This window comes from Malurus melanocephalus, unplaced genomic scaffold (genome assembly GCF_030028575.1).
Source record: "Malurus melanocephalus ecotype Western Australia unplaced genomic scaffold, MMel_1.1 scaffold_22, whole genome shotgun sequence".
Lineage (NCBI taxonomy): Eukaryota > Metazoa > Chordata > Aves > Passeriformes > Maluridae > Malurus > Malurus melanocephalus.
Window position 1 is genome coordinate 3,913,519 of NW_026623254.1, and position 25,017 is coordinate 3,938,535.

General features: G+C 42.5%; 1 protein-coding gene across 1 annotated transcript in view; it reads right to left on the bottom strand.

Annotated features, from left to right (window-relative positions):
• TMTC1 (transmembrane O-mannosyltransferase targeting cadherins 1) overlaps window positions 1-25,017 on the bottom strand; it is a 134,072-nt gene that overhangs the window by 75,642 nt on the left and 33,413 nt on the right. Inside the window, exons 6-7 of the mRNA XM_057389995.1 lie at window positions 8,465-8,546; window positions 7,414-7,517 (exon numbers count right to left, since the gene is read on the bottom strand). Of these exons, the coding sequence (XP_057245978.1) occupies window positions 7,414-7,517; window positions 8,465-8,546 (186 nt within the window). The remainder of the gene's footprint in view (window positions 1-7,413; window positions 7,518-8,464; window positions 8,547-25,017) is intronic.

A 25,017-nucleotide genomic window follows, 5' to 3' on the forward strand; every position in this document is an offset into this window, starting at 1 on the left:
TCAGGAGGGGTTTGCAAACAAGGGTCTGTTTGCAGGTGCTTGTGAGGTTTCAGCCTTCCTTGGGAGCCCTGGACTCACTGCCAGAGGTCAGTGCTACAGGAGATGGGCAATTGCTCCATTCCACCATGGCAAGAATCAATCTTTAAACTCTCTTCCAACAGCAGTGAAGTATTTTAAACCCTGTGACAGTCACTACCCTCTGTGCACAGCCAACTGGTAAAAATGCCCTTCTGCACAACCCTTGGGCACATCTCATGGCCAAGCCAAGCACCCTCACTGAACGTGCATGAGCCATGAGCAGGCACAGCACCAACACCCACGAAGGGATTTGGAGGCATTTGTAAGCTGCAAGAAAGCCTTGAGTGGGCTCTGAGTCAARCAAAAGTTTGAATACACTTTCAGCACTGGTAACCTGTCCTTGGRCATGATGGATGGCTGTATAAAATAAAGCACTACAAACTATCGCTATTCTAGGTGCTAGCAACAGAAAAACAACAGGATGCTAATAATAGCTACTGACAATTCAGGGCTGCTTTTTATTTATGGCTCTCGAAAGCATATGATATTCCTTCACATCTATGTGGCTCTCGTATCACAAGCCAAAAGAGAAAGCTAAACACAGGAGAAAGTTTGGAAGAAACCTCTTACCAAAGCTGACACCTCAAGGAACTAATGTGCAAATTTTGAAATGGCTTGAAGATTCTGAAATCATTCCAGGAGCTAATTACACATCAGCAGTCTACCTGCAAATGGCAACAAGAGTATTTTCTTTTAATTAGTTGACTGAGTGAATTACATTTTAAATTAATGATCTCTATATTGCTTCTGGTGTCTGCTGGAATTCCAAGGGAGAAAAATCCCTGCCTCCAACAACTCCCACTCTCTCAGTTAATCCCGTGAAAATCAGAGTATTACTGGTGAGGTAACTGGAAGATTCTGCCTCTTAACTGGCAAACAGTCTTTCCCCAGGCCAGGTAGCAGCATTTGCATCGCAGATTTTTTTTTATTTACAAATTGAACATGGAAATTTAAGTTTCAGTGAGTATCAAGTGTTTCTTTGCATTTCTCATCATCTCTGGCATGCTCAGCAAAACACAGTTCCTTCTGTAGGTAGCCGGTGTTGTCATGGCAATCCAGTTTGTTTGGTTTTAAATTTTTGAGTTTAAATGCACTGTTGCATGCTTTGAGATAAATACATGAGATAAATAAAGGATGACTCATATCAGAACTTGTTGCAGAAAACAATTATCTGAACTGAATGTTTCTGCTGCAAAAATGAGGGCAAASGGTACTCCTTAAAGCCATAAACAATATGAGAGGGAAATACTCGAGGAATTATCTGTTACTCTATGCTGCAATAGAGACCAATGAGCTTGGAAAAGCCCCCATCTCACCTCTGCCAAACCCAGGCAATCAGAGCACAAGGACTGTGAGACTAGGTGAAAAAAAAAAACCAACAACAAAAAAACCAACAAGATTTATAGAAATTTATGAGGYGTTTCCCTTCTTTTCTGATTCTGAAGCAGTTTAATCTTACTCCCTGCAGCTCCCAGGGACAGAGATTATAGATTTCTTTCTAAACCTGTGCTATGGGAGTGATCACAAATCTCTGACCATGTCCCACTTAACCTTCATGGAAAAGTGGGAGCCAGTGATCCTAATTTTTCTAGGTGCATGCAATACTGCAACCTACCAGCCAACCAGTTCTGGGACCACCCATCCCACTGCTGACAGACAACCCTACCCACAGAGASYCAGCAGGGCACCCACCTGCCAGGGAAACATCTCCCAGCACTGGGGATTTTAGCCAAGGAAAGGAAAAGCATTCTTCTGGTTGGGAAAAAAAAATGGACCTATCTAGAAGACAGGTAATGAGTGCACGTAACTGGTACTTGGGGAAATGGAAGGGGAGGTATGAAGGAAGCAGGTGGGGATCTGAAACAGAAACAGGAATTTGGTTTTTGCCCTCTCAGAAGTCACACACCTTGGTTATGTTCTTCTGACAAGGCCTCCACACTGCCAGGCACATGGGGAGGTTTCAGTTCACTGTCAGGGTAAGAAGAGCTTTTTTATTTGGGAAAAGAGCTTCTCATTTGTATTAACAGCTGAACTGATTTCAGCTCAAGGCTCTCTTCATCCTCTTAMACAGCCCTAAACCCAAGTGTGTTTGACAAGTCACTTCACAATAATGTCCCCCTAGGACACATGTGGCTGCAATTATAACCAGGTGGTGGTTTTAAAGATATTGTCTTCAAATTGTATATATTTGGACTTCCCCTGGGGAACTCCCAGTCCAGTCATACCCCTCCCCACATCAGTTTATTTTCCTGCTCTGATATATTGTCGACCTAAACATTTTCTTTTCAGAGCATTAGAAGGAAAAAAAAAAAACCACTTATCTATCTATCTATCTATCTATCTATCTATCTATCTATCTATCTATCTATCTATCTATCTATCTACCCATCTAGCTATCTAATTTACCTATCAATCTAATCTATCTATCTATCTATCTTCATTCAGTGACAGTGGAGTAAGCTACACAAACAAGCAGCAGACAGATTAATTCCATTTAACATCCAAACACGAGCCAGACAGAAAATACTCATACCTGGAAGAAGTACCTGTGTATTCCCTTTCATCAACCCATCTGCATTCAGGGAAAAGAGCTGCCAGTCAGCAGAGGACAGGAGTAGGAAAGACAAAGATAAGGATAAACAGAGAGCTGCAGTTTGATGGAAAGGAAAGGGAATCTGGAACAAYTTCTCTGGAAGGCACAGGGGGAGAAGCAGAGTGCACCCCTTGAAATAAAAACTACATTTTACATTTGATGTATGGACTGTCTGGCCCCTGGRCAGGCATGAGAGCAATTTTTACCAACACTGCTGTTCTCCCTTTTGTCAGAAGTGATTCCTGAACGCTGGGTGCCTGCAGAGGTTACACATGGGCCTGAACTGAAGCACCTCTGGGCACACAACAGAAATCACTGACAAACCAGGCAGAGCTTCACCACTCAGGCAGCGTGTGCAAGCCTGGCTGATGAAGAGCTGATACATCACAGAGGTCTATTTTCATGCTAATTTCTAGCCTGAGGTCCATGAAAACTCCATCCCAAAGTAGTTGCTCCACTTGACTTCTATTTCCTTGGCAGGACTGGCTGGCACAGGGACCCRTTTTCCCAGTACAGGTCCAGGGTTTGCCTCTCAGTAGTTCATTCCCTTTGAAGTTACAAATGGAGTGATTAAATGCATTGCTCAGAAAACAGTCACAAATCTCTGTGAAAAGGATTATGTGCCAGTTTTTATGTATAAGCACTTCTTCAGCTTTCTGCAGCACTGAATTCTCATTTACCTGATTGAAACAGCAAAGGCATACAGCAAGGCAGCTTACAGGGAGAGCAGTTCAACCACAGGACAACGTTATCTCAAGGCAGTCCAAGTARAAATGCATTAACTATTTAAGGAAACACCACAAATAACCTGCTTCATGCYCAGAGTAATCAGCCACCAGGGATCACAAGACAAAAGCCAGCAGAAATGAATATAACCTGACTCCCAAAGACATATTTTTTTTTAAAAAACAAACTTTTAGTTTGAAATTACAGGTAAGATTTAATCGGTTTCACACAGCTTGAGACTTGCTGCACAATGGATTTTTCCCTTGTCTTGCCACAGTGCTGGTAACACAATCTGTTTATCCAGAGGCCTCCTACTTCTTTCCCCTCAAGAATGGCAGAAGAAAGAAACATTGTGCAAAACGTCTGAAGCATGTCAGCCCTCCACTCAACACCCTCCTGACTCTGGAGCTGCACTTTTGGTACACGGTTTATGCAAARCTGGGCAGCCCTGGAAACCTTCCTCACTGCATTCTCCCTCAAGCTCTGATGGTTTGGGATTGGTTTTTGTCTCTCAAATATTGCTTATCCATAGCAGATTTTGAGATCAAAGTCTRTGTTCTTTAAGGTAAGGCCACTGGAGACAGCACACCCTCCCTGCAGTGCACAACAGTGTGGATGGACAGGATTTCATGGCATGGCTAGGAGTATTCCCAAAACCTTCACTTCTGCCTCCACTGAGAAAGGGAATGATGGGCACAWCCCATCTTCTCAGTCCACCTCTGCCAAGCAACACAATGAAGGTCATGGAAATGTGGCTTTCATGCATATTCCTAAGCTTTGAGGTATTTGGGAATATTGCTTGTTAATTTTAACATTTGTAATTTAGAGAGCATGCTGAACAGATGACTGTTTTTAAAGATTGGAAAACAGTCATTATTTCAGCATATTTAGCCTTTCAATATGTTAAATAAACCATTATCTGTCTACTTTAATTTATATATCTGTCCAAGATTGCAGATGGGTTACACAGAACACACGGTCATGTTCTAAGGCCAAACTGAGCCACATCAATGCTCTGAGCAGCAGTGACCAAAAAATCAATGCCAAGTAAAGCATATCAGATGATAATTTTTCCCCAGTTCCTAGCTGGGGAGTTGGATGAGTTGGGAGTTTCTGGGTTGGATGCTGTTTGTGCATATTTAGGAGTCTGGATTTCTTATTTCAACTTGGCAAATCTCTCTCTGAGCCTGCGTAAACGTTCAGCACACTCCCAGGATCMCATGGGACAGAAGGATCTTCCTGCAGGAAGAAGCTCCCCAGCTCAACCACCTGCTCCAAGCCACCTCCTTGGCTTGCTTGGAATCTGTCTCCTCTTAGATTTATTTGAAACACTCTAAATTCCATATCCATCCCCGTCCTCCACACAGTGGAGGATGCACAGACCTCTCACACCCCCATTCTTGGAAGTTATGCTATAACCACTCTAAGGGCTGGCAAATTCTGACCTCAGGAGTCACTACATTTTCCAACCCCAARCTTACACCTACCCCTAATGTTGGCTCCAATAAGCTCTGCAAACATTAAAATGCTCTGTTGGGTTCATCTCGTGTCAGCCGAGACCCCAGCTCCAGATCTAACCTCATGAATTCCACAAAGACTGCCACACATTTCCAAACTACTGTTTTTCTTTTTTATTCCACTGTTATCAGCCTTCCTTCCAGCCCCACAGAGCTGGCCAAGTCTTACAATAATTTTCAACTCTGTTGAAAACCGTAACATTTACCCTGGCGAGACATGGGCAAAAARCACATTTCCAGCTCAAATAAAGACAGCTCCTTGAAAACAGAAACTCCCATTTGTGACCTMTGTGATCTTCAGAGTTACAAAACAACTTGCCCATTGCCTGAGACTAACCCTTGCTTCAACCAGTGACAGTGTTAGTAATCACTTCAAGATCCCTACCCAAAACTGATCTTTCTTTTAGATTTTGGTCTTGACACCAAACTTAGCTCTTCCACTTCCTTCTTCCCAACTCAACCCAAGTTGCAATTAACATCTTGGCTTAAGTGCTGTATCCTAATTACTGCCTTCAAAACCTTATTAAGAGCTTCCCACACGAGCTCTTCACATTCTGCTGCACTGTTGCTGTTCACAGCTGAGGAACACACACTGCTTGGGAGCTTCTCCGAGGTTGGATCATAATTTCTCATAAACAAACTCTCCCATGGCCTTCCTCTGGACTCACTCCAACAGGTCCATGTCTTTCCTGCACTAAGGACCYCAGAGCTGGATGCAGTGTGCCAAGAGAGGTCTCACAAGAGCAGCATCATCTTCCTCAACCTTCCTGGAAACCACCTGAACCTTGCAAGCTCCACCTGACACCCCAGTCCTGCACTTGGGAGGACTGGTTCAATGTCAGTTCTGCAGCAATAGCTTCAGTTCTGACTTTATCAGCAAGATAAATTCTCAGGTGAGAGTCAAGGTTTGAGTCTGACAGAGGAAGAAGGAAAAGGTTTGTTGCTGAGAAAAGGGCTGTGGTCAGAGGGTGCATCATGGGCTGTCAGTTCAGAGACAGTCACTGGGTCTCTGTACCTGCAGGACTGACACTGAGACCTGCTAAAAGGATGAGTTTCCTGAATGGAAGATAAAAGCTTCTGGGTAAATCGGCTAAAATGAGGATTAAGATCAAGCTCAGCAGAAAAGGAAGAACWGGGATAATTAAAGAGTTTTAGAATCCCTTCAGAACAGTAACTGATTTTTACTGGAATGGATTTCCTTAATTAAGTGTGGAGCAGGAAGGTGTTGCTGGACTGCAGGTGAAGCCAGGGCTGCTGCTGGGGCCAAGGAAGGATCTCAGCCAGCAGTGCTCTGACTTGTTTTTCCTAAGGCTGTTAATAAAAYCCACAGTGCCAGTGGTAAAAATAGTCACTGTTCCAAACCCTGAGAATGACTTTGCTTTTAGGTTTAAAAAACCCTCCCCTGTCATTACAGGAGGCAAAGAGACAAACACAAAAGGACACGTGCAGCACAGAAGAGGTAACTGAAATTAGGCTGGGATTATTTATGGCTTGGTGACCCCCATCTCAGCATAAACACATCAAAAAGGGACAGCAGCAAACCCTTCAAACCCTGCACTGAGGCTGGTATTAATAACTCCACCAGAAACAAACACTAGAGCTTTCCAAAAGAGACAATGTGCTTCCTGGAAGCACTTAYAGCCTTGGTGGTAATAGAAGCTGTTGCTTTATTATTTATGATAACAAAGGTTCCCCAAACGAGATCCAGTCCAGTTCTGCAGCAGATTCTGGGTAAGGATTGCTTGATCTCAATCTGTGTCTCAGCTGCAATTCCACTGCTGGAATGAGGAGCCAGCAAGGCCAGAAAGTGACACACAGGAAGACTGCTCCCATTTTCATCTGAGACATCAGGAAATGCCTCCAGAAAGCTTCAAGTGTCTTTCAGTAGCTAACCAGAGCAAACACTGGTGCTCATGGCCCCTCCACCTTCACTGCTCGGTCACTGCTATTCTACCAACAGGCATGGCCACCCCCTTTTTACAAACTTCAGCTGAAGCCAAAACTTTGAATGCCTCCATCCCACATCTCAGAAGCAGCCACTTTTAAGGTTTAGGATTATGCCTCAKTTACTGGGCTTTCCAGTCCTGTGCTTGGGCAATTAAACTATATTCTTTGGGCTTTGCATAAAAATAAGCACACATTTTTCAGTAAGAAAGCACCTGTAATACAAAGCACCTGCAAATGTTCTTTGGAAATAATTCTGGTTGTATTCTATTCTAGACAGAGCAATACAGAAAAGTAATTAAGAAAACAAAACAAGTTTTTTTTTTTTTTAATTATCATCTGCAAGCCATTTTGGTGCAGGAAAGTGTAACATCAAGTGTAACATCAAGAAATAATTCTGGTTGTATTCTGTTCTAGACAGAGCAATACAGAGAAGTAATTAAGAAAACAAAACAAGTTTTTTTTCAATTATCATCTGCAAGCCATTTTAGYGTAGGAAAATGCAACATCAAGACCACACTTTTGAAAACTTTTGTTTGACTGCTGTCATGATACCTGGTCAGTAAATATGGAGAGAATGAAGCTGGGTTGTCCTGCTCTGAAAACATCGGCATGGAGCCTCCCATTATCCAGAGGCGGAAATACAGCACGAGGATCACCTTCAAAGGAGAASAGCTCAGTTAGCAAAGTTCTACTAAAAGGAACTAAGGCCTCCAGCCAATGTTTTGTTGTGATAGCTCCCTGTGCTGTGCAAAGYGAGTCAGCTCAGCAGGTAAGGCAAAATTGAAGTTTACTGCCCTGTTCAGGGGGACAAACCTGCCAGCCCCCAGGACAAATGGCACACTGTGACATTGTGTGTCCCTCTCCCATGTCTGCAYTACTGACAGCAACTAACACATCTGAGTACCCACCACAAAGGCAGCATTTRGAAGGACAAACCCAGCACTCTACTGCAGTGTGGACGACAGAGTTTTGCTTTTGACCTCTACCTAAATACAGACGGGGAAATCATGGCTGATTTCTTAAAAGTTCTTATCCTTCATCCACRCTGGGATAGGTGTAAGGACAAGCTCCATTGGTGCTTCTCATGCTGTGTAATCCTAATTCCAGGGATGATTTCTKCAAGCTGCCACTCCTTCACCTTTCTGGTAACCACTTGTCCAGGGACAAGCAAGGGGATCTGGCTCTGGAGCACCAGCACACAGAGCTGCACACTCCCAACATTCCCATGGAAGGGCTTGTTTCCTCCTCTACAACACGTTGAGTCCTGCTTGGAGAACATCAAGGAGGAATTTTTCTAACAATTCTCACTGAGCTGCACTGCCATTAACACCATGTCACTGACAGGGCAGCCCAGTGCCAGAGTCCCCTGTATTTAGGGCAGGAAGTACCTGCAGATGACTACATGACTGCAGTGGCAACCACTATAAATCAAAAGGTTTTAACTAAAAACATGGTAATATTTTCATTTCTGCCCATCTGAAGTTTTCTAGACTAATTTCCAAGCCTAACTTTGTATTAAGATCTACCATCTGAGCTTTCTGAGTCTTTTGGATACCTCTATCCATTGTTCACTCTCACCATGCTCAAGTCCATTCATACTTACATAGCTTATCACCAAAGCAGCCCTCTTCAAAAAAGGCCTCGCGCTATACAAGAAGTTCTGGTTGTTATTTGCAGTCAGGTAGCTGAAACATAAGGAAACAAATGTTTGTTGAAGTACTTTGAAACACTAACTCATTTTTCAAATGCAGAAAAATGTGTACCTTGATTTAACAACCCTGAAAGCAGTAATAATGACATCACTCCTACTCTTCAAAGACCTTTCCACATAAGTAAAATATTGAGACTAATTCAAGTAAAACACACTACAATACACTGCGGTTTTGCCATCAAAATCTGGTTTTGGTGTGTTTGTTGGTTTGGGTTTTTTTTTCTTAATCTTCAATTAACTTCCTAATCCTCAGAAAAATCCCCCATGTGTCTCAGAGAGATTGCTGTCTTCAGACTCCCAGAAGACTACACGGAGACACATTTTTAAAAGGTCACCCAAACAGAGCAATTCAATTTTAGACCGTGATTAAAATGCAAAAACTCCTTGTTCCCAGCTCTCTGCTCGGCCTCTAGAGATGAGTATAACTATCCAGCAGAACTCATTCTAAGCATTTTTCGGGAGTGTATTCTGCACACTTAAGTTTCATCACAAGTTTGCTGACAAAGTGCTACGRTAATTAATTGCACAGAGACAAACACACAGGTGGCTTATTGTTGTAGGAACGTTCATAAAACCCTTCCTGGTTCTCGAYGAGTAAAATTAAACTGTATTTGGAGCCAAAACTAAACACTTTTTTTAATATAGAGTAGAAGCACTTGCCAAAGTCTAAGGAACTTTCTTAACATAACAGTGTCATATTCRTGACATTAATTTCATGATAATTCCATTTTTATTGAACCTTACAGATGCTCCATCATTGTAATAGTGCAATGACAAAAAGAAATACAGAAGAGAYAACAGGAATATTTTAAGCATAAAATAGGTAGAAAAGTATTGRAAAAAATGACAAGTTATTTTAAGAAGCTATAAATATCAAGAAAACAAAATAAATTCAGAAGGAAAACATTTGCAGGTGCTTCTGTATAACATACAATCAGCATCAGGGTACAATATTTAAATGATTTACAAAAACTGCAGTTTGTRTTGCAACACCTTCAAGCAAGTTACCTGTCCAAGCATGAAATCATCATATGTTTCTCCCGTGAACATCGAGCACATAAAAYGTATCTTATTTCCTCTCCAAATTCCTCAAGACAGTCTATCACCTGATKGCTTCCACCCTTCAAGTCTTAGGAAAAACAATATCGAAGCTGCATTCCTAATGCAGCCAAGAGTCTTTAATAACTGAGGTTTTGTTCAAATTTTCTATAGTAAGAAGTTTGCAAGCCTGGTCACCATGGCAAGATGAAGAAGAGATTATACTGGAGAAAAAAAAACACCAGGGCAAAGCCAGCAAGAAACAGAGGCAGCATTTAACAAGATGAAAGAAGTACATCTGGATGCTCTGTACAAAGGAACTGCTCTTCAGAAAACTTTCCCTAAGTGCCRTGCCTAAAACCAAGCAACTAAACCATTCAGTGTAAAGCAAACCAGACGACTTTCATTCTTTGGTGTCTAGTTATTGTCAAACGCTGACATTTAAGGACCAAACCTGACTTAAATGTCAGACCAGTCTTTGAGGGCTGAGCGCCTCAAAGTGCAAAGTTTCTTGAGTTCCCACTGATTTTAATCAGGCTCCAGCAAGTACAAGTGAGATGAAACYAAACCTTCAGCTTTGTCTCCCCACGAAAGGTCAGGGTGGCCTTCAAGCCCTCACCATGGCTTGGCTCCAAAGCCCACCRGAACCAAAGAGAAAACCTCTCACGGGCTTTAACAGCACTTGGACCAAACCCCAGGCTTTTGTTCCCTACTGGAACCCTTTATGAAACTCAACCCCTCGTGACTTGCAGCAGGAACAGAAGCGTTTGGTTGCACTTTGTTTACATTTTTATGTGTGGAGAGAGGACAGCCCTCTATTCATCRCACTGACTGACTCTTTTCAAGAACCTGTTTTCACTCGCTTTTACTTTTAACTCTCTGCAACACTTTAGGAAGGTATTTTTGATTACAAATATTAGCTTTAGATGGACTTATTCTGGGAAAAGATTAACTAGAACAGCTCAACTCTTTCTCCAAGGTTTCCATTACAGACAGAGGAGCAATTTTAACAGTGTCAAGAAGTCTGCCAACATCGTCCTTGAGAAACAACATCATACCAGTGAGCTAAAACTTGTGAGGTGGCTGTCACCTCCAGGCCATGTGTTTGCTGTCCTCCAGAAAAGCTGCCCATGGTCAGAAATGAACAGTCCAATCAAGAAGTGAAGCTTTTCCATTTTTAGAGCTGCTGTCCTGAAGTCTGTCTGGAAACCACAGAAGATATAACACGGTTGGTTGCTCTGTAATCCTGCACTCCACCCATGAGATCAACCTGAGTGGGCAAGGTCATACTCAGTGCCTCCAAGATTTATAAAACCACGTGGTTTTTTAGAGCACCTTACTGGGYTACTGCTTGTGTCAGGGAAGGCAACCAGTGAAATATCTCACAACTGGTGCAGGTGAAGAATAACACACAGTCTGAGTATTAAAACCAAATGAACTGCAAACGGGACCAGGATGAGGAAGTTTGTTAAATGTCAGTGACAGACACACAGAATGTAAAATGCAGTAGGCCTTTTATGTGTAAAATTGCAGCAGCTTTTTCTATGCAAAATTTCAGCTTGCAAACACATCTAAAGTTACACTGAACTTTGCTCAGCCAAAACTCTTAATTTTGTCTTTAGCTAGGAGAAGCAAAGAAATTACTACTGTAACACTTGAACTGTTTTATACTCTTTTTTTAACAGCTGTCTTGTAAAAAGTCATTCACAGGTCGGATTTACATGCATTTGCCAACTTCTCCAGCTGCCAAACATCCCTCTGCTCATGGGAACCACTCCCTATCGCCTGCTCCACCCCAACCAGCACAATTGTGGTGCCAAAACCGTGCCAAAACACACACAGGCATTSAYTCCCACATGGGAGCGGGTGTGGGAYGGAGTTAGRGAAAGTGTGTTGATGGCAGCACCACACAGCAAAATGTAACCTCCAGAGTAGGAGAACATTTCAAGGTGTGGGCCTTCCAGATTTTCCTAAGAAAATGATAWAATTAGAGGAGAAAAATCCAGCTCRTCAGGTTCGCWAAACRAGTGYGAAAAGAGCCCATTTGGRYGGTGGTTCCACTCCTGCTTSGTGCCAGCTYTCCCACAAAGCAACCCAGCCTGTAATTGCCTACTTGCTGTCTTTTAAAAGCCTTTCAGGAATACTTCTCAAAGCAACCAGAATCACAACAAACAATAAAGCCAGGAAAAGCTTCATAATGCAGGGACTTGTCTCACTCAGTTCAGATATTTGGCAGCCCCGGCTTCCTGAAAAGCGCGGCTCATCCTGGAATCAGTGACATCACCGGGGCACTCCGAGGTTTTATAATTGAAGACAGCAGGGTGGGTGACCCAGTAAAATTCAGTAYGGTGCAGTTTACAGGAACATACACTTTGCTGATACCAGGTGGACTCTGGGTTTATCAAATTAAATTTCTCTAAGAAGCAGGGAGCTTTTTTAATTTGCCTGTGCCACTTGAGACAGCTTGAGCTCACAGAACACTGTGGGGCAGCTCCTGAGCCACTGCAGACCACCACTGGAAATGGGTTTATCCCATACTGGAAAAGGGTTTATCCCMCACTGCAGCTGACTCAGCTCTGCCATAAAACATGAGCTTGCTCTGTGCTCCCTTTGAAGGCTTTCTTAAGGGAAGCCAATAAACAATTGAGATCCGTGATGAACTCTCCACCAGGAACATCTAAAAGAATGAGGTAACTATGAGTAGTACAAGTGTTGGAGTATCAAGAGATTGTTTTGGCTTGGTCCTTTACTCTGAGAGGAACATTACTCCCATTTATATTCTTCTTAGGAAACAGATCAGATCCCAGCAAACACCAGARTTTAGAACTAGAACTTTCAAACCCCTAAACTACRGRAAAAYATTGGAAGAATGAATATAAAARCAAGGCTTTCCTCTTATTCTTAATKACTGRTAACAGCAAGACACCTCTAATCAAGAACATTTTTAAACTTAGAAGGGGCTATTTTAAGTGCATGTCAAAGCTTTAATACAAAGCTTTAATACAAAGCTTTAAGACATTGATAAATATACACCTCATTCCAAACCAGTGTGACAGACTCCCCTGCTGAAAATAAGCAAGTTTTACAGGAGCCATATTCTATCTATAGGGACCACCTTATCTTTCCTGCTTAAAGAGAATTTCCTTATCATCTGTCCAGACAGCTGCATCTTATATGGGACAAGTGTCTTTTCAGCCTAGCTCAGCCTATAGTCCKCCTCAAGGACAGCAACTGAAGGGAAACTGTGTGTATTTGATAGCCCAGGGAGAAAACAAGAATGAAAATCCATCATGGAGTTAAAAATACTGAATTTAAAAAAAAAAAACACAATATATTCTAGACACGTCTGGATATTTAACTTGTTCAAAGTACTTGTCAATTCAGGGAAATAAAATACCAGTCATAGCTGCAGGTTCTGCAAGGGAGAAGAAAARCTCTCCTGCTTCCTTCTTTATGAGCAGTGCTGACCTTCCCCTCAGCATGTGTGTGGCATCCTTGTTCCTTATCTCCCCACAGAGCCTTAAACCCCAGCTACCACTGCCCATGCAGACCTGGATGCATAAACACAAACAGGAGCAGTTTTACAGGCTCTTTGGGGAGCCACGGAGAGGTTTTATGAAAGTCACAACTGTTTTAACTCATTTTCACTGATAAGGTCATGCATTCTTCGTGTACATTTTCAGTTGTGACTTTATTTGGAATTCTTGCTGTTTATTGGAGTTTTGGGGAAAGCAAGAGCAGGGCATATAGAGCAGAGGAGGTGATCCCACTCATGGCTTTTCCCTACTCTCTCAGGCAATACAGACTTCATTCTGTGTGGGATGAAAGTAGAGGAAGAACACTGGGAGGAACAGGGAGAGGAGGAGAGGGAGGAACAGTAAGGGATCAGGAACAGAAAGAGAATAAAGTAGCAAAATGCACTTAACAGGTGCATGAAAAAGAACATGAAAAAGGGTTTCTCTTCATACCAGACATTCCATTGATGCGAGGAGACAAAGTGGAGAAGGGCTAACAGGAAAAATAAGACCTCATCAAAATATGGCCACCAGATCTGCAAGATCTTGGGAAACCAAAGCACCATGGCTGCAGTTTAAAGCTTCCATCAACTTCAGCCATTTGATTTCCTCTGCATCTCACACTCCTGAGGCATTGGCTCATATCTCCCTGTCCTAGCCCAGTGAAGGGATCCTACAGAGGTATTTCAAGTTACTGCACTATAAGCAGCACTGATAGCAGCTTTGGCTGCTCCCCACATTCAGCCACAAATCCCTATTTACATCTGCTTGTGCTTTTGACTAGTTTTATTCATTCAGGCTGAAAATGTTCACTTCCAAGAGTTTATGYTCAGCTCAAACTGTTTTCTTCCTCGAAAGTATCAGGTAAAACAGTTTGGCTTTTCCTGAAAAAGCAATTAAAGAGACTTGCCTGTGTCTTGATAAAGTTCTGAAACCACTTTATCAAGAAAACTCAGCGGTTCTATAGTTTGGAGCAGGGATTTGTTGTTTATGAGAGGGACTGCAGAGATGCTGCTGGTTTTGATTTCAGTGACAGCTGACTGTTTCTGGGCATGTAACAAGCCACTGGGAAAAGATCCCTATTTGCAGTGCTCACTGGAGATCTGTAGCAATTCCCCAGGCTCTCCAGCCATGCCAAACACCTTGCAGAAGGAACAGCATCAGACTCTCTTTGCATTGCTCCTCCAGAGCTACTGGGAGAGGAGACTCTCTCTCCTGAAATGCCTGTATCCATCCTGGAGAAGATCATCTGCTTGGACTGCAGAGGGATGAAAAGGTGTGTGAAGAAGAGGCTGTGTGAGTGTGTGTGACAACAAAGAGAGGGGATGAAGGGAGAAGAAAGGAAAGCAGGCACAAAGAGGAAAGGAATGGGGGAAATGATGAGCCAGAAGAGATACATGGAGCTATTCAGATCTCTGCTGCTGTCAGAGATCCAGGGGCAGTATCCAAAAAATCCGCTGCCCCTAGAGCTCCATTCACTGGAGTCCCCAGCGAGCACTCAGGAGCACAGGAAGCAGGAAAACCCCTGCTCTCCCTGAGCAGCTCCACTTGCAAAAGCAGCTGTGCTTTCCATGAACCAGCCTGGCAGGAGCAGACAGACCCAAAACCACAGAGAGCTCCTGCAGACTGCCTGCTGCCTTTGTGGCTGTGCTGGAACGCAGCCATCCCCGAGGGACAGCACCACATCCATGGACCACACTCACTCTGCACGGCCAGGCTTGGCAAAGGGGCTCCCTAAAAGCACTCCCTAATCACCAAAAACTGCCTTACTCGACAGTTTTTATGTGAAGAAAGGGGGAGGTTATCCTCCACTCGTGCACTCTGTCATCCTGAGTGTAAATTATTGAAAGTGTCACTGGGAATCAAGTGTCCCAGTAAAAATTTACAAACAAGCCATAAAAGATTTGGAAGCCTGCTGCCTTGCTTTGATGTGCTCTGTAAAGGGTTTCATGTCACTAAACACACACTGGTCCAACAAATCTGCTAATTTGCAGAAGGAACCATGGTGGCTTTAAAATTATATATGTGCAGTTAGGGAATTAGGATCTAATTTTTTGCTGTCATCTTTGACAAGGATGCCAATAAGCAAACTTAAAAAAAGAAACCCAACCAACAACTAAAAACGGCAGAGAAAGTCTCACAGACATTCATTTCTGTGCCCTATCACTGATTTTGGTGATCCTCCTTTCTATTCCATGCATCATCCCTAAAAATGGGATATGCACTGATGAGAAGCATAGGGGTAGGTAAGAGTCAGCTGGTCCCAATCCCAAATCTGAAACAACTTTTAAGGAATTTAAAACATTTTACTCATATAATATTTGACTTGAGGAAGGAGGGAAAGAAAGAAAACTTTTACAGGCAAACCTGCTCTCAATCAGGGCAAATGCTCAGTTGTGGGTTGTTAGGATTTTCCCTTAAAGATATTTGCTCAACTGAATTWTATTTTATAAGTCATCATTTGGGGTCGGGTCATCCCCAAAAAAAAGCCTTTTAGAAATGCTTGGAGAGGCACATAATATTTTAGTTGTGAGCATTTCTGGTAAATCAAGTAAAAGTGGGAAAGTCTGGTTTCAGAAAGAAATATGGGCACAATTTGCAAAGAAATGCAGTGAGAAAACCACCTGAATCACTGGCAAACGTGGCCTGAAGAGTATTGCTTTATTTCAAAACCTAGTTGTTTTGAAATTTTTTTTAATTCTTACCCAATTTACTTGTAATCTAAAACTATTGTAAAATTCAACTTAAATCCACATTTTGCACTTAATTGAGGAGGGGAGAAAAAAATCAGGCATCCACCATTTGAATTCTTGACTTTGAGATATGAGGATGAAAAGAGGAGCACTCATCACACTGGGGGACCTTCAGGACAGTAAAACAGAATGTGTCTGTGGGGAGATTGGTCCCTTTTCCAAAAACTTTCCCCATCCTTCATCTGTTTAAAACACAGCTCACTGCATGTCAGTGCTAAATACTTCAGGAAGAAGGCATTTCCTTTCTGGAAAACTCTTAATCTGACATTTTATCTACCCTGTCCCTTTGCTTCTGTCAGATTAAATAAAGCAATCCGTAAATATGCCAAAGCCATCTCTAAATACAAAATAAATGGTAAAAAACTCCAACCTTCCTCATTCTCATCTCTTAGGAAAATGTCTGTTATTTTTAACATCCTCCAAAATAGCCTGTTCCTTTTAAATATGAATGACACGAGTCTGTTAGCAATATAGTGAAGAATCAAAATAACATTCTTCAGAGCTGATATCCCTTCAGAGAAACTTTTTGATGTTTGCAATCAAATGCAACTCAATGCCAAAGTTATGCTGCAACACAGAGAGAATCTGAAAGAAAACAATTCAAAAATTGGCAGCAAATTACTTCTTTTGTCAGCAGCCCCGTAAGTAAATTGTGCCTGTGCTATTACTGTTGGCATGRAATACTAAACTCTATACTTCCAACAACTTTTATCTCTGTTGCTTTTCCATGCAAACATCTACAAATCCCTAAATTCTTCAAATTGAAAATGGACTGGTTCTTTCATCACAGACATTTGTGGTTCGGTTATGACAGGGTTCATCTGTGAAAAATAAAAATTAAAATSTGCAATAGCCGGTAAGGATTAGTGGCTTACTTTAAATGGATTTCCTCTGCAAAGCTATTCTTTATATCTCATCTAAASAGATAATAAATGGTAAAAGCCAAAAAGCACATCAATAAAAAAATAATTCTAAAACTTGGCAGAATTATRAAAAATAATTACATTTTATCCTATTTTGACCACAATTCAGTCTAATCTATTGCCAGAAAAATAAAACCACAAATGTTCCAGTCTTCTTTAAGTCACTAAGATATATTCACTTTGAACTGCATTGGCAACTTCCAAAAAATAAGCAGTAGCAAGACAACAACAGCATTTTGTAGTCTCCAYCCCCACAGAAGTGGGCTTAAATCCTGATATTTAAAAGCCTGGCAAGCACRAAAGATCCTGCACAGTTTCTCACGAAAGTTTATGGAATATTGGACTCAGCCAAAAATAAAAGCAGCTTCTGCCGTGGGGGTTTTGCCAGAGCCCGTAGCACACTCCCAACCTTCGACAGAATGGAGATGACACTGAGAAACCACACCTTTCCACCTGACAGCCTGTGCCCAAAGCACATCACACCCCTGGATAGGGGGAAAATACATTGGGAAGTTTGTTCAAGGCTTTGTTATCCTCCAAAACTCTTGCATTGATTTACTCACAGGAAAAAAAAATAGGTATTTGGATTAAACTAACAGATTCTTCTTCTTTTTTTTTTATTCTCCTTCAATATTTGCACTGCATCTGTTTGATGCTGTTATTAAACACAATAAATAGCCCTTGTTGAATAACTAAGACAAAAGTACCAGCCAGCACGGGAAATATTGCCAACCAAGGAAGACCGAGAGCTGCTGTTATTTCTGTRTTTGAGTTATTGATTAAATGTAACATCCGTAAAGCAGCCATCAGAATTGCTATTCCACAAGCATTCCTAGAGAAATGAAGATTTATTCCAAGTGCCAATCACATACACTCCTGTGCTTAAAATGCAATTAAACTAGTAAAGCTTCCAATACACCTATGAGCCAAACAAAAACAAATCACGGGAACCTGAACTGGGGAGTAAAAACAAAAGTAAGATTTTTCTTAACTAACTAAAAAAAGGGAAAGTGTCAATACAGACTGTTGTTTGTAAGTCATTGAAAAGAGCTTTCAGGTTACATGCACATGTATTATTTATACTCAGGCAAAAGGGCTCTTTTCCAAAATATATCTTAGGGTAGAAGGAGGTTGCTGCAGTGTTTGCTGAGGAATGGGGAAGCAGTAGAGTTTACCTAAGTGGCTGCTGCCTGTCAAAACTTCCTCCAGAAAGCACCAGCTCACCCAAGTGCACTTTACTTGAGCAAAGCTATTTTGTCTGCTTCGGGTTCATTTCCTCGAATTGATAGCTCAGGGCTACGATGGAGAAGACAGAAAAGGGCACTTTTCACAAGGGCCAGAAAAGAAACAGATTTTCCAAGATGGATGGAGTGAAAGAAGGCAAAGCCTTGATGAACATACTGTGCTTTGGGCAACTTAATAAAACTCACTTTACAAAAAATCCCTATAAATCATCTGCGWGAGTTTAAATTCTTGACCAAACCATACGTGCTGCATTACCCCACGGGCTGCTCACTCCAGGGACAAGAAAAAACTCAGCTTAATTCACCAGTACCTATTACAGAGCAATAAACCCCTGCTCCTTTTTTTGGGGTTATTGAGGGTTTTAAAACTATTTTAGAGCCCTGAGCTGATCCAGGAGAGACCCTCCCTTTGCAAAGAACCACCTGACAGCACACCAGAGCAGCTGTCTCCAGAATCAGGACAGAGACATCGAAACACACAGAGGCAAATTGATCCGATTGATCTCTCGGAGAGTTGAGAAGCACACAGTCCTCAGAGACCTTTATTATTTCACTCTGCAATGAAAGGGCCTGGCAGTAAACTAGAGAGAGCCAGTTTTATATGCTGGGAGGGAAATGATTATAGAACATTATAGAACTGTAGCAGTTCAGGGATCTTCCAGCTGGTTTAAATGATTTGGCTTCCTTACAAACATATTGAAAGGGGGAAAAAAAGGAAAACTTCTAAAGGTCAGCCATGAGTGCTGTAGGTACCCCATGATGCAGAGTTACCAATTTATTCTCAATTTTGATGCAGAGATGGGAAGGGGGAGGAAGGAGGAATACAGAGGGGGAAAGGAGGTTAGTGCATCCATTTGCAGCAAATATGGATTAAGGAATTCCTTACAGAAACTGGCAAAATAAAGAGACCAGAGAGCAACCCTGAGCTCCACTGACCACAGCAGGCAAATRCTCAGACATAAATTCATATTTCCCCAGGAAAGTGCTGAACTGACCCCACTCTGCCCCAGCTCAAAAGGTAATTTTTGCTGCTGAGTGAAATACCAGCAATTCCCAAAAATTCCCAAAGAGAACATCCTCCTGAGTGCCTCCTTCTTTGGTTTTCCTGTTTTATTACACAAGGTTAGCTATTATATGTGCCATACTGCTGGTTTCACAGGGAAGCAGTAACATTTCTAAAATGCCTGGAGAGGAAAGAAGTGTTTGTTGTAGTTGAAACTTTTCAGTTATTCCAACCCAGATTTGCAAATACCTTTGTCAGCCCCACCCTGCACTTTTGTGAGTTCCACAAGAAAAATACATGGAGTTGCATTGACCAGCCTTCAGCAACCCGAGCTGGTGGGAACAAGAAGGAGCATCTTAATAATTTCCTTTTTCTATTCCACCAGTGGTAAAAGAGTGATTGTTACTGAATCTAGCTCTTTTTYTACATTTCTTATTTAGACAATGTCCAAAATAGAAACACAACACRTTGCTCATGAGAAATACTTCCTTTTCCTTTTCGTTTTGCATTTTGGRTGGAGGGTTTTGCAGATGGTTAGGGCTAATAAAAACCAGTTTTATTTAAGCAAAGCCTTCTAGGATATCCAGGTGTTTGGTTTTGGGTTTTTTTTTTTCATTGGAGGTATCTAATAAATTAATTTTCACCCTGCTGGGAGTCAACAGAAGCTGGCTCATGTTCCCTCCTCCCTCCAAGGTAGGCAGGGCACCCTCTGCAACAACAGGGGTTGTACTGCACCATGCCACAGCATTGCCTCAGCCAAGCATCTCCCAGTCCCACACGAGCTCGCTTTGAAAATCAAACGTGCCAGACACCTCATTTATTTCAATTTCTCTTTCTCTCTTGCTGATCTGTCTTCCTGACTCTGCGAGGCCAGATCTGATAAAAATACTATCAGCATCCAGCAAGTAATGCTAAAGGAAGTCAAAACCCTCCAAACCCCATTCCACTCTCACTTCTGTCAACRGCTGGCTCTTGCTGACTTCACAGCAGGAACCATAAACTCCTTTCCCCTCCTTTATGATTATTTTTCAGAACAACTCTTGGCAGAGAGCCAGCACTTGATGAAGAATGAGACAATCCCACCGGGTGCTATTCATCAGTGTCCTGCCAGCACTCCTGGAGCTGCCCAGCCCCGCRCTCAGGATTTACAAGGCTCGTGTGAGCACATCACTGCTCAGGATCATCACCCCCTGCYTGGGAGGGGATGCTCCCTCTCCTGCCCTCTCTGCTCTGCCTCAGACAGTGCTCACTGAGAATCTGACAGATCAATCTGCTCTCACTAAACAAAGCGCCCCAAGCCACACTCTAAAGTCTTGGTGGAAGCTGTTAGAAACCCCTGCAAGAACAGGGGCAGCAGAGGGGGTATTTGGAAAGGGTAAATTCTGTCAAAGGAAATGAGCACCTCATGCACCCTTTTCATCAAGCAGTGAATGGGGAAGATGTAGAACCATCCTCTCCTCTGATCTGGGGACCCTCTTTCTCTCCTTGAGAGACCTCATCTCCTGTGGACTCAGTTCCCTGAAACCCCACACTGTCCAGATGCAGCTCAGGCTCTGACTAAAATAATTAGACTGACTACTGGAGAAAAACACCTTCTGGGTCTGGTATTTCTGGGGCASAAGAGTGCAGGACATATTCACCTTTCTGGCAAACCTGCCTTTGAGTTCACAGCAAGTGATGCCTGCTTTGATGGAAAAATATGTTGCTGAGCCTCAAAAAGCACAGGGCTAGCTTTGCCTTTGCTGCTGTGTGGGTCAGTCAAAGAGACAGATTCATAAAAGGAAAAGCTTCTGTCATCTCACAATACCAGCACACAGACAGGCTGCCTTTTGACAAGGAGAAAAAATAAGATGACTACAAATAACGTTGATATGGTAACACATGCTTCAAATCAATGAGAAGGCCAGAGTGGAGCTTATCCAGAATCCCGTGTGCCAGCCAGTCTTAGAGTACTTTGGCAGAGGCAGCTCTGGAAAAATGAGGTAGGGTTATTTGCTTTATGGCTTGTCTGTGTCAATGCAAGCACACCTCAGCCATCAGCTTCAGCCAAAACCCAGGGACCAAACARTTCCCAGGATGCTGAATTTGGGCAGGCTCTTTGGGACCACACACACCTCGGGTCTGAGGCACCTGGCTGCCCCACAGAATCCCACCAGAGCTGAATCCCACCTCAGTCACTGCCCATTGTGAGCTGCACTGCTGGGCTTCTCCTCAGAGACTCACATTTTGGAAACCATCTGTAGGCAAAGCTGTCCACCCCACATTCTACCACAGTACTATCCAATGGCTCTCCAGGAACACACAGACCATGGTCCTATTTCCCCTCACAAATTTCACAGAGTTCAAAATAACAGAGCAGATTAAATCAATCAACAGCAGTGCCAAGTACACAAAAAACGGCAACATCACCGGCACTAGAAATTAAATGGGAGAACATAGGATACAAAATTCCTTGTGCTCTCAAAAGGAGCTAGTGTGTGTGCTTGGTACAATTCACCTTCACCAGCAAGTAAACATTTTGTAACCAGCAGCTTTTCGTCCCAAATGGCTTTCCCTGCATTTTGCAGAGGCACCAATCATCCAGCCTCCCAGATGTCCTCAAGCTGCTTCATGGACACTTTTAAAAGCAACTGTGTGGAAAATGCAGAACTGCTCCCAAAATGAAGCTAACCATTTCAGAGGAACCACAGATGTGTCTCCTGACATTCCTAACACTGTTTTCCCTAAGTGTATTTTGCAAGCAAGTTGACCATGCTAAAAAAAATCAAAAAAACCCAAACACTGCAAACCCTTTCCTTCCGTTGAGGTCAGCACTGAGAAATGGGTGAGTGACCTCTTCACCAATTTTGTCCTGCTGCCCATTTACATCTCAGCACCGTGGTCACAACCTGAAACAAAAACCTGCTTCAAAGCATTAATAATAGAGAGTGAAAAAGAGGGCTGCTACACACAGACTGACCTGGCATCGTTTATGCAGGATCTTTACCCCTCTGTGGACTGAAAGCAGTCCAGRTGTTGTGGTTTCCATTCCTCTAACTGCTTTAAAAAAGGATATGCTCCACCTTTTAAGACAACAGCTGATAYATTTCAAGGTTTCATTTCAATTTCTATCCTGAGAATAGAAAATGGTAAGGCTGTGTAAGGAAATACTGTTTTGGAAACAAACTAATGCAATATGAACACTGCTCCTAAGATTTCAATAAGGATGACTCCCACCTTCAGGAAGAAAGACACCTGACTCCATTTACTAAAAAGAAAAAAAAAAGAAAAAAAAAAAAAAGCTTTTATGAGACTAAAGTTTCAGATTACAAGTTTTTTTACCTTCACCAAGTTTCAGTTTTTATACCTATTTCTAAACCTAAAAACCTGTTAGATTATTTTTTTCCCAAGACTCCAAGGCATACGCTTTTCTCCAGGAGACTGAACCACTGCCAAAACCACACTGCTATTCAAGGATCATAACACGTTTTGCAAAAACATTAATTAAAACTCATGCAGCAAGAAGAAGGGAGTAAGGCAGCATCTTCTATTTCACAGCAAGGAAAACTTCACCACCAAAATAAAAGGACAAAAAGATTTGACAGCATACCAGCCATCTCAGAAAAAGTGTGCTGCAGAGAACAGCAGAGGGGATGCTGGGAGGGCAGAGAGGTGCAGCAGGAAGAGTAAAACCCAGCATTTTATCTCTTGGCAGTGCTTTTACTAGACTCTGCTCCCATTATGCAATGTTAAGTTGGTTGAGATTGAAAATGGTGATTCGAGTTTCCTYACTCCCCGTCCTCCTCTGCTTCCTCACCACACCTACACAATTGSCGCATCCAAATTCACCATCCGAACCCAAATTCACCATCCAAACCATCCCAAACAAAAGCAGTTGCTAATTATGGTCTCATTACAAGGACTCCTCATCTGTACTTCTTTTGAGATTTATCACGCAGCCATGATTCCTCTCTGCAGCATGAATTCCCACTCAAGTGTGGCAAAATAAGGAGTAGCTATTTAAATGCAATTTGCAACATGGTCTGTGTGTATTAATTTCTTACTGTCTTCTGGGAAGATAGTACCTAATCCATAAATACACATCATTTGCTTAAAAGATTTGTGGGMAAAAAAAAAAAAAATAGAACTAAAGGGACAATTTAATTTCTACTGAATTTTGCTTTGTAATACATCAACACCATTCCATCAAAGTGAACTATGGTTGGGAAAGCCATTAATGCATCCTGACCACCATGGCAGGGCTCAAAAGGAATTTTGCTTTTATAATTGTGACTGCCCTAAAAAAAAAAAAAAAAAAAAAAAAAAAAAACACAAAAAAAAAACCAAAAAAAAAAAAAAAAAAAAAAAAAAAAAACCCAAAGCAGGTTCTTGGTGACTGCTCAGTACTCCTGCAGACTGAAAGGACAACCTGAAAAGCTCTGAGTTCAGCAGAACAATGATGCCTTCCCAAAGGTCAGGGAACTTGGTGATTCTCTGTCCAGGAGGGTGGCACACATCCTAAGCAAAGGTTCCATCTGCTTGAGCAGAACCTTCTTGCAAAGGTTCCATCTCCCAGAGCAAGCACAGCACGTGGGCAGGAAGGAGTAAAGCAGGTGAAAGCGAGAAGMAGAGCTGCTTGGGCTCTGTTTCTGAACATAAATAACTCCATATAATAGATTTTACTGGACCAGAACACCAGGRGAGTGAAGAAGAAATCTGTAAACCCTCACACTCGTATATTTTCAGCTCTTTGGACCCCAGTTCATAACGGATACCATGGCTGTTACTCAGAGCACATAGCGTGGCATCCATGCATGAAGTCATCGACTGCCTGACACCAAAGGTTCCTCCTTGCAACAGAAATGTTCAGTCTTCACATCAGGTCGAGAGACTGTACCACAGAGTCTATTTATGCCACGGAAAAGAACGTTTTCAGATCAAATTTGTTTACAAAACAAAGGAATTCACYTCCCAAAGCCTGCCAGGGAGAGGGGAGGACAACATTCCTTCCTCTGCTCTCAGGAAATTACTTTGAAGAYTGCTGGGAGGTGTTAAGAAGACTGAGCCAATACTGAAAGGTGTCAAATGCCTTCATATCACACTGCTGTCAGAGCACCAYACACCCGAGCTCATGCAGAAAGTTTATTTTGTCTCCTCTGATCCAGAAACACTTCAGACCACTAATATATGCAGCTCCAAGCTATTTCCTCTCTGGCTGTTTTCCCTTTAGCTAAAAAGGAGCTGGTACCATTGCTGAGTGATGGGGACTCTTAGTCAGAGCTGGAGAGGCGCTCGCCTGAAGCTGAAGCTCCGCAGTGATGGACAGAATATCCCAGCACACAGAGGACATCCCTCACCCAGCAGCAATCTGAACTACAGCCCCTCCAACAGCAGCTGCTGGATTGTCTCACATGTCCATGGAGCCCAGAGGCAGCCAAGGAAASACTGAAGAAAAGTCAGTCAGCCCCGGGGCTGTGACAGGCGTAGGGATAACCATGTCCATACATCTTCCAAGAGGTGGAAGAAGTGCACACCCTTGCCCTGGAGATCCAGCATCCCTTTCAGACAGCCCAGCCAAAAAGGAGCAAATCACTCCTGCCCAGTAAAAGGATATCTTTCTAAGGGGCTTCAAGGATAGAAATCCATGGCAAAGACAGCAAAAAAGTCAGATGTCTCTCTGGGAAGAYAACTCTGTGGGAAGTAGAAGCACACCACCAGGAAAGGAAAGACAATCACCCTTTTCTTAAGCTGTGATTCATGTGATCTCTGCTTGCAAGGCTAAATCATTTTCACAATTGTTCAAACTCTGACATAATGGGAGAGCAGCACCCCATCAGCACAGCTCAGGAAGCCAATCCACCTCACCCGTGAAAAGGGAGCTGGGGTTTCCAAAAGGCCTGATAGAATGGAAGCAGCAAGTTTCTTCATTAYCATGTTGGGAAAATGTTCATATTTTCATCTTGGTACACATTTTAGTTTCAGTTCTCATC